At 30.4% G+C, this 11,248-nt stretch overlaps 1 protein-coding gene across 1 annotated transcript in view; it reads left to right on the plus strand.

The window, feature by feature from the left end:
* The window catches only part of LOC106459083 (C2 domain-containing protein 5-like), a gene marked incomplete at its 3' end in the record, with an annotated part of 49,924 nt that overhangs the window by 18,704 nt on the left and 19,972 nt on the right, over positions 1-11,248 (plus strand). Inside the window, exons 9-11 of the mRNA XM_022385495.1 lie at positions 5,164-5,295; positions 8,739-8,896; positions 10,210-10,304. Coding sequence (XP_022241203.1) covers positions 5,164-5,295; positions 8,739-8,896; positions 10,210-10,304 — 385 coding nt within the window. The remainder of the gene's footprint in view (positions 1-5,163; positions 5,296-8,738; positions 8,897-10,209; positions 10,305-11,248) is intronic.

Genomic DNA, 11,248 nt, shown 5'->3' on the forward strand with positions numbered 1-11,248 from the left:
TCAAGTAAATAAGTTGATCATGGTGAGTGTACTTATTTGGATTGACTTTCACTCTAGGGAGCCATGTATCTAATAGGGAGATTTAAATGGTGGTTACTGATGATATACATCTCATGAGAGTGTAATTGAACCAAATTCTATTCTTTGTTTTTAATTCTGGATCATAATCCATCTCAAGTTTGTAGTGGGCTAAGAGATATATAGCAAAAGGAGTGAGAAATGTATCAAAATATTTGATACATCATTCAGCTAATTGTTATTTGTGATGCACATTCATTCGTTTAAATTTACCTACTCTCATTAATGATGCAGAGGAGCAATACAAGTAAAAACTGGACAATAAACTCATGAAAAATTCATCTCTTTGGTTGACAGTTATCATAAAAATATATGAAACAATAGTGGTGAAACTTATAAGTGTGAGGGAAGAAAATATTGAAGCTGCTTCTTAACCCTTCTTAAACATGTGGGTGGATTCCACCCAGCTCGTATTCCCTGAAAGTAACCATAAAGCATTTATATTGTAACTTTTTAAAACATACACATATCTTCAGGAATTTTTGCAGATTATCAGTAAACATTACCAGGCATTCTTATATACACAAAATATCATATTTTTAAATTAAGTTTTAACATTTTTTTATTTTTGAATGTTGGCTATCCAACATGCAAAGTAATTTTGATTTGAAGATTAAAAATACATTTACACATCAGAAAATTGTCAAATTTCATATGCAAAATCTCTGTAACCTCCTAATATCCTCCAGATAATTATCAAACTGAATAAATAGAGTTGTTTAAAGATTTGTTTAACAACAAGTAAAAGCTTGGAATGGTCTGTTCTTTCATTGGGGTGTGTGTCTGTGAGTCAGACTAGTTTCGGAGAATTTCACTCTTCATCAGTGACCTTGGACATTACCACCAATGAAATAGCAAACCAAACCAAGCCTTTATAGTAGTGAGGTATAAAAAATCGAACTGGTGTATTTAAGTGTTTTACACTCACAAAAAGAAACCTATCATTATATATGTATTTGAAGAACTTGTAGCATTCCACCACAATTTAATTCTTCGTATTGTTAGCCGACACTGGGCAGCTTGTAAAATAACTTAAATACACCAGTTCGAATTATCAAACGTTTTTTTTTTATCAAAACTTTATATTTTATCTGCTATTTTCACTAATGTTTCTTTGTATGGGCTTGGTCGATTCTACTGACCTCGTAACTACCATAAAAAAAAAAGAAATAGATATAAATTAAGCTTTTTTTTTCGTTCTAGGATTACTACGAATTATAACACAAAACCACAAATGTTTAGTCTTAATAGCTTAAATCTCATAACATTTTACATCTATAAAAATTTATTATTTTTATTTTATTGACCTTTGAACAGTGTCTGACTAATGTTACAAAAGTTGAATAACACGGTGCACATGCACTTATATTACTGTATCCAATAATATAAAACTGGCCTTTACGAAGGAACTTGTCTTGGCTGTGTTTTAGTGGACCAGTATTTTGTAAAATACAGTCACATTTTGGTTATAACGCACTATATATGCATGTATGTTAATACTATTTACAAATAAATTCTTAAATTTTAGTTATTTTTCTTAAAACATAGAACAGTAAATAAAGAAGTATAGAAAACAATTATCTCTTGTAGTTATGAACTTCGTACACGTTTTTGTGGCTTGCTGTAATTTGCTAAGCCTAATCAAATTTTTGACGTGGAGAATATAAAACAAAATCATTTTTTTTAGGTTTTACATATGCATTTTGAAATAAAAAATCATAAATTACTATATAAATGCCATAGAATTCCACTATAACTTATCAGGCCCAGTAGCTGTATTTGGGTTTAAAAAAATATGATTTTTTTAACTCAATAATGCTTTACCTTACCACTTGGAATCTGCCATAAAAAGAAAGGGTTTCCATGTAAATACTTTTTACTTTTTAAAGTAGGTGTATGCAAGCATTTCCAAAAATGGAAAGAGGTGGGCAAGGCCACTGTTTTTGTTTCACTAAATCTATTGATATCTCAGCAAGTAGAAAAATAGAAGGTTCTTATTTTATATTCTAGCTCGTCAATATTGGTAATGTGAATTACTAATTTGTAAGAAACTATAGATTTGTATGTATTTGGACATCATAAACATCTAATCTAAACCAATGCTGCACTCACCATACCATGTGACATATAAAAATCGATATTTAGGATTTTTTTTTAATATTTACTTTTAAATTGAGAAATTAACTAATGTGTCATACTAAAATTTGAATTATAATCTACAGTTTGATACCAAACATTGATAAACATTCATAAAATTGTAGTTCAATAAAATTTTGAATGTAAGTCAACAAACATGATGACATGGCATTTGACCCATCTTGGTAGGGTTAATAAATATGTAAGTTGAATATATTTGGCAGAAGAACGAAGTCAAGCCACTCTAATTTAATGACAGAGGAATTTTCTTTAAAACCTTCTCTCAGTTTGTAGGATTAAGACATGAAACTTTAATACATTTGCTTAAATTTTATGAAAATTTTGTTTTAATATTTGATATCATAGCATCTTGAAATGTTAAAAAACTAAACTTTTTATAGTTTCAGACCTAATGACAAGAGGCACATATTCTTATTAGTTTAGAATTGAAGTGAATGTAGTAAGAAACTTCTGGAACATAGAACCCCATCCTGGCAGATTATAAGATCGATTGTGGACAATAACATTCAAACGAGCTAATGCAGTGTTAATTAAGCTGGAGTTCTGAATTTTCTGTTTATGCATCACAGGAAGAAAAAAAAGAAAATTAATACTTAAACAGTCAAGCAAAATAAAATCTAAAGGAAGGACTGCATTCCAAAACAGCAAATTCAAACCTGTGATAAATGACATTTAAATGAACAAAACAAACCCAAACAAAATTAAAGATGGTGCAATAATTTTATTAACACTATTTATCCGGTAGATGTAGAAATTGAAAATACTTCAATTTTGGATGTAGAGATACGTTATTTAGATCTAGAAATTAAAATAATTGATAATGATATCAATCTAAATATTTTTATTTTCCAATATACGGCTTACCACCTTTTTAAATAGTAGTGTGCCATACTCTTTTGTTATAAGTATTATGGCTTCATAATTATTCAGATTTTGTAAAATTTGTAAGAAATTACAATATTTCATTATTGAAGTTGAAATATTGATACAAACATTAATATTCAATGAATTTAAAAAATAAACTCTAAAGAAAGTTATTAAAATATTTTGTGATAAATATAAAAAATATATTAAATAAATGTAATGAAGTAAAAATTAAAGTGTTTTTGATGAAAGTTTCCAATAAGTATTTTTAGTTTTTAATAAGGTTGTTTAAACAACTGGGCAGTACTTTTATGCAGATGAACATCTTATCGCATATAGAGGCTTGTGTAAAGTCTGAAAATTGGTAGTTACAGTGGACTTAATGGGTGGTGGTTGGGAGTTATACTAGTTAGTTTAGATAAGTTGGTTAGGCTTTTATAACTCTGTACTAGTATAATTTATCTACTATACTAATTAAGTTAAATTAGGCTTTACTACTATAATGGGGGCTGGAATGCCAACCTCAGGAGGTAAGTTTATCTTACTTACCCCCAAGTGGTCTTACCTTATTTCGTTTTTCTTTTTATATATTTAGTTATTTATTTTTTATTTTTTTACTTTGGAGAACAGTCACCTTCCCACAGGGTAATATAGATGTGGGACATTGTGGGCTTGAGCACCCATATATCACTCTCCTAACTTCTATTTCTTTTGATAATTACTTCATGTGAGACTGGCAAATGGAGGTTAAGACTGATAGATGGTGTGTTCCCACCACAATGTATGTCCTACTTCTGCAGTCACCTCCAAAACCCAGGTCACATTTTATATCCCATATTATTGCCGGTACCCTGGGGATCTTTTTCATTTATGCAGCATCTTGAATTTAGTTTTGTTTTTTTCCCCTTTGGGCTTGTTTTGTTCTTGTTTGTAAGATTTAAAGATTTTAGAGAAAGTGGAGTACGCATTGATTTAGAATTGATCGTAAAACTGCACAACAGTTATTTGTGCTTAGCCATCCCTAGTTTTGAACTGATAGACTAACCAGAAGGCAACTAGTTAACAGCATTCACTGCCAACGCAACTCTTAGGTTACTTTTGACTGACCAAATAGTGAGATATGACCGTTGATCTTATACCACGCCCAAAGTACGGGTCACATTTTAGCGGCAATGGGACACGAACAATTAAACTTTGGATTTCCTGTATGGGCATTTTAACCAGAGTAGTAAATCAAACACTTACATAAACATAATTTTTTTATCATCATACTCAAGATGATATCCCATATACTGTGTAAATTTAACTGTATTTTCAAGTACAGCTTTAGTTTGTATGTGACAGTTACTATAAGGATCAATCCATGTAACTTAAAATTGACACTAGAGACTATACAGTTTAACATCATCCAGAACAGCAGTTTTTAATCTAATTACATATAGGAAAGGTCTATGGAAAGATTGCAGATTATGAAAAAGGAGTGGCAACAGATCATACAGATCTCTGTTGGTTGCCAAGGTAACAAAACATTTCAGGTGGTCTAGAAACCAAAATGTTTGAGAACCACCAATCTTAGAGTAATGGCTGCGACAACAATTAAGATTATTGTAAAGAAGTAAGTCACTTTGTCATGATGATGATGAATTGTACAGTCAACAGTTGATTAAAAGTTATACACTCCTTCCTATTGGATGCTCCTTTGATAGTCATTAAGATGTCAGACAATTCTATCGGAATTTAATTTGTAGCAGAGGCATAAGACTTTATTGTAATATTATTGTTCTGAAGTTCTTTTGAGAATATGTCATTGTTTTTCTATATGTAACCAAATTCTTTTCTGTAAATAAATAACTATTTCATAGTAGTGAAGGGTTTGATATCTGTCAATATTGTTGAAATATAAGAGGTAGTCAGAATATTTCATAAGAGTAAACTATCAGACTTGAATTAAATTATTTCTAATTTTTATGGATTAGAACTATTTATTCACAGTGGTGCCATTCACCATGTGACATTTTGAATATATTTACTTGATTAATTCAACAACAAATTTTTCCTGTGCAGATATCAACAGTGCTTTGACTTAGAAGGAGAGTCTGGAATTGTTGTTCGTGGAATAGGGACAGCAATGAATCTCATAAAGTTATCTGAGGGTAACCCAGCTGCAGTGTCTCCTCCTAGAGAAGGAACAAGAGAGTATGTACTGAGTTTTCTTCTGTATCATTATTCAGGTCATAATAGAAATGTTTTGTTACAACATAATTGTATAACAGTTACTTCAAAATGAATTATTGACTTTAAGAATAATTGTATTTCTAACACAATTCACTTGTTCACTATGTAGTTTAGAAGGTTCTTTAAGTCAATGTAGCAATATCTTCTTACAGAAGATTTGCTCAAAATATATCATTTCACAAGAGCGGCTTCGTTGTTGTACAAGTGATAAATTATCCAATCGAACTATAGTTATAAAAAAAGTTTAATATCTCAGCATATGTTATTGTTTTTTAGTATATGGTACACTCAAATAATATGATATATAAGCTTTACTGATATTGAAACGTTTCAGAATTAATCTAGAAACTAATAGCTACTGATGGGTGTATTAAAATTTCTTTTTTTTTAACATGTACAATATTAGCAATCATCACTAATCATTTATGTTGATTGAGACACCTTTTTTTATTGTTTGTGTCTAACATTCTTATTAATAAACATGTTTTTGGATTTTTCACTTTTACTGTCATTTAGTGGTCAACACACACATACATAAGAATCGGATATAATGTGATGAAGAAATAACTCGTATTGTTGAAGTATATTCTAAACTAATTTCCAATTATTTTATTAGACGTTATCTCTGACATTGAAAAAAAGTAGGTGGGTTTCTCTTCAGAGTTAAGTTCAGCAGCTTGTGTGTCTCAATTGAAAAAGATTCTTTTTTCAAAAAGGTGTGTTTTCTAATTTTATGGGATTCCCAGATAGTTCGTAGTTTATATGAAGTTGTACATTTCTGATATCTTTGAAGTGTTTCCGTGGTTTATCCCTGTTGTTATTACCTTTATATCTGCTTTAATGGACATGCAGTATGTGTCAAGTAACCACTTTGAGCTTTTCTTTACTGTTGTCTGTGCATGCTCACTGTTCTGTGTTTGTATCACTGGTGATTTAGATATTTTCAAAACATTACATAACAGAAAAATATGTCACACATTTTTAGAGATCCCTAATGCATTCACTTCTTTGAGTTAAATTCAAATAGCACATCAGGTACTTGCTTTGTATATTTCAACATATTAACCTGCACAAAAGTATCCCAAGATATCATCTAAGAACATGACAATTTTCTAAAATGAAGTAACAAAAATATTTACTCCATTACATTTGATTTCATCCTTATACAAATTTAAATACAAAAGTATTGTTATAGTTTTGTTTGAAATTTTTTTATAAGAATGAAATTCTGTCATTGATTGCAGAGAAATAGAATTTCTAGAAATAAACATCCATTGAAAAATCTTTATGTGGTTAGTGATGGAGGTGGACACATTAGCTAATTATGGGGTTTAGAAAACAAATCCCCTCTTTGATTTAATTCCTTCACTGCTTTGTTTTAAGTAAAGCTGAAAATGGCTGATGAATTGAGATCTAGATCTTTTTTTTTATAACTTATATTTTGGTAATTTTAGAGGACTATTTTGAAATTTAAAGTTCCAAAAATTTTACATAACCTTAAATGTTTAATAAATCAAATAGGACACAAATAATTAGTCTCTTGGGTTTTTGTTCTTTATTTAACACTAAATTTATTTTAGAAGTACACATGAAACCTTAAAAAAAAACAAGACACCTCTCAAGTCTTGTAAAAAATTAATATTTTTGTAAAGTGAAATATAAAATGAATCTGTCTAGTAAAAAATCACTTGGAATCACTATTGCTGATACATGTAGAATATTTATATCAGTTTTATTATTCAGAACAAAAAAATACTAAGCATACATCAAAGTATTACATTTTGATATTCAAGCAGAATGTGCCTAAAGTAATCATTTGTTTATAGCAAGCTTAACAACAGTTGCCCTTAATTATTAGGTAAAGAAAATTTATAATGATTAAGTAAGAAGGAGATATGAAAACTGAGGAGCCATTACTAACTTGCTTCTCCTCATTGTACCCTGCCTCTGAAATGACTGTACTATGATAATCTTTTATTACACTGTATTCACTGAAGAGTTAACATGTTCACTGTAACTATATGCAATAAAATCACTTCCTGTCATCTGACACATTTAGGACATGTATTTCAATATTGTTTAACTCAAGTAAATGTACATTTATTTTTTATAATACATATCTTCTGAACTGTTCATCTAAAACATTTTTCTGGTATAAGCATGCCACTATGGAAACAGTTTTGCCATGTTTGTATTCTCTCCCAAATAGTTAATGTTTTATACTTCTAATGGCATGTTCAATGTAAGTAGTCCACTAGTTATGATTGATTAGGTATAGTTGCGATTTTTATATCCATATAAGAAATTATTATTCAATTAATATAGCTTGATCTATGTCAAAATAAATGTAATATTGGGTTTCACCTAAAGCTAATATGGAATGGTTTAATGTTTAGACTCATTCTGATGAATAATTGGGAAAATAAACTTTCAGAAGTAAATGTCTAAGTTTATTTTTTAATTTTCTGTTGGAAGTTACGATCTTATAATTTTAGAATAGCAAATTGTGGTTATAAAAATTTGGAAATTTTAAGCAGCACAATGGCACATTTTTACACGATTATGGCAAATTAGAAAGTTGTTATAAAACTCTGCATAAAGTTTTTTTATATCATTATATAATTTCATAGAATAATTCAAACTGTTAAACCATAGTCCTTAGGCATGACTATAATTGGTTTTGACAAAAATTACTTGTTTACTTTAAAATCCATTTGATTTGATTCTGCTCTATTTACAAGAAGCAAATTCAGTCTTTAAAGTGATTTTCTTCTATGTTTCATTTGTTCTTTATCTCTTCTGTTCTTTTTTTCTCTTTTCTGTTCCTCTTTCCTTATGTGGGTCAGTCAACCTTCTCCTCCTACTCCACCCAAGCCAATTAAACCTTTTGCTGGCCTACTTTTCCGTGTGTCCAGTTTGCGAAAGCTATCTCCCATCCCATCCTTACGCAGTGTGTCCTCTTCCTCTTCTATTACCACTGGTGCCATTTCAAAAGGTATTGTGCGACGCTGCAACTCTTCGCAGTTTCTTGCTGTTCAGACAACTTCCCACTCGAGATCTCCCTCTCCTCTGTTGTTTGATGGTATCTCCAAGAGAGAGCCTGTCAGATATTTTGAGGAGTCTTGTTTTGAACTGTCTCATAACATCTGCCAGAAAAGGTCACCACAACCCACTTGTGAAAAAGCACCCACTGAACCTAGAGTTAAGTTTTCTGTTGGTGGGGAGACCTTTGATGAAGTAGATTCATGTATACCACAACAAAAAGACTGTACGAAGTCCATACCCAACCCTCTTGCCACTCGCAGTTCACGAGTCAAGAGAGTACTTTCTCAACCGGGATCCAAGATTTTACGTCCCACTCCATTTCAACTGAAGCGCAACCAATCTGAACCTCTGTATCCTAGGTCTCCTGTACCTGAAGACACTGTAAATACACTTGCTCCTGGCCCAGGCTCTCCAACAACTGTGACATCTACCAAATTATCTCAATCTCCTGCCAAAGTCAACTTGACCTGTGGACAGCGTCGTTCTTCAGATTCTGATCTAAGTACAACCCCTAAAGGTAAATCATCATTTAATTTGTCTTTCTTTCTGTTTGAAAGAGGAAAGAAAGGACATTTCATTGAGGAAGAAAGGATAGAATAAGTAGTGATTCTGTGTTAGAAGAAGATAAGTTTGCCAGGTGGAAGTGAGTTAAATAAAACTTAATTTTTAGTAACAAGTGCTTCTCACTTCCCGAGAGTATTTCTTACTTTTTGTGTATGCTTTGAAATGCCCTCATCTTAAAGCTGGTACTAAATTATTTTGCAGTCTGTATCTGTAAAGTACCTTTCAGTAATTGGAGATTATCAAAATTTTCTTTCTGTTTCAGTTGTATAGAATTTCATTTAAATAAGCTTTAAAGGAGATTAACGATGATTCTCTTTAGAAATATGTATCCTGACCACATTGATAGACAACTTTTTGAACCAAATTATTTATTTGTTTTTTTTTTGCTGTTGTAAAATCATCATCATGCAGTTATTTACTTAATAGATTATTTAAAGTTTAAAATTTTTCAGCAGCCAAACAAACTTTGTAATCATAACAAACAATTGTCGTTATCCTTAGTCTTTTATTATAATGTCAACTCCTCACTGAACTTCTTTTATATATATATATATTTTAACATATGTTATACAGAACAGAGGCTTTCAGTTTTCAATCTTATGTATTACTTGAGGAAAAATTGACAAATGTAGAAGCATAATTTATTTGTTTAAACCCTCATTCTACACTTTTAAGAGTTCTTTGACAAGTTAAAGCTCTGAAGAAAATACTGAAATCCCAATCTCAGTTCATAATGTTATCAACAAGAGATTTTTGGATCTCATTTTTAAGAAGACAATCTTTGATCTGGACAAAATATGAACAAGGAAAGAAAAAAAAGAACATAAATTATCTTTTGTATCCCACGTGATTATAGAAAAATTTGAAGAAATTATAGTCAACATCACATACGGGCGTTTGCAAAAATGTTTGAAGTGAACATGTAGAAAAAGTAGAAAAAATTACACAGGGCTAAAAAATTAAACAGGGCTATCATATTATAATGCTGAAATGAATAAAAAAACAAGCTAGTTTGAAATACATTTATTATTATTATGCCATATACATATTAATATTATACTAACCTTTCCAAATTGAATTCTTTATTAAATACACTGATGAAGTATAATTTTAATCATATTTGTCAAATCAACATGATATTTTTACCAGGTTTACATATTAGTAGAATGTATCTTTTTAGTTTTAAAATGGCTTGGATTATTGTTCACATTTAACTAATTCTCTTTAGATAAATAAAATGGTCCTTCTTTATTGGTTGTACTTTAGCTAACAGTCTCGGTGACAGTAGTGGAAGTGGAAGTGGTGGAACACGGACAGCTGTTCATCGTCCTGCGATAGGCCAAGATAGCCTTGACATGCTGGTAAGTTTTGATGTGAGTAATGACTAGAAATTGTATGCTTCATTAATTGTAACATTATACACAAAATTAACATTATACAATACTATTATGATGGAATTGTTTTAACAACCTCCTGTTATTGTAACATTATACACAAAATATATTGTCAGTGCAGTTTTGGTGGAATTGTTTTAACAGCCTCCTGTTATTATAACATTATACACAAAATATATTGTCAGTGCAGTTTTGGTGGATTTGTTTTAACAGCCTCCTGTTATTATAACATTATACACAAAATATATTGTCAGTGCAGTTTTGGTGGAATTGTTTTAACAGCCTCTTGTTATTGTAACATTATACATAAAATATATTGTCAGTGCTGTTAAGATGGAATTGTTTTAACAGCCTCTTATTATTGTATATTATTTCTTCACATTGGACAAGATTGGGATTAGAAAATTTAAAAAAGTTACAAAAATATTCTAAATATATTTGTTTAAAGGATGTCTTTTGTTTTCATTACAGTATGTGTATAATTGTATCATTTGGTGAGTTGCTATTGATTTACTTATGCAATACCAGCTTATGCATCATAGTGGATGCTTTCGTTGCAAACAGTGTATATTATCTTATACATATTGCAAACTATAGTGTCTGTCAGTGTGTTTGTTAGCCTCTTGTTAATGGCAGCCACTTCCTGCACTGTGTACACAGGCAGAGCTCAACATTCATGTTTGAATTGACTGGAAAACAGACATGGATAATGTTGATGCCAAATTTTATTTTGCAAGCAGGATATTCTACACTAACTTGTTAGGAATTAATCACACTATCATTCATATTTCAGAATGTGATGTAACTTAAATAATAAAAATTTAGACTTAACATATGTTATTGTTGAATGACTCTTAGTAAGATTGAAATGCTCAACAACTACTTTTTATGGTGGGTGGTATAAGTAGCTC

This window comes from Limulus polyphemus, unplaced genomic scaffold, assembly GCF_000517525.1.
Source record: "Limulus polyphemus unplaced genomic scaffold, Limulus_polyphemus-2.1.2 Scaffold556, whole genome shotgun sequence".
In the NCBI taxonomy this organism is placed as follows: domain Eukaryota; kingdom Metazoa; phylum Arthropoda; class Merostomata; order Xiphosura; family Limulidae; genus Limulus; species Limulus polyphemus.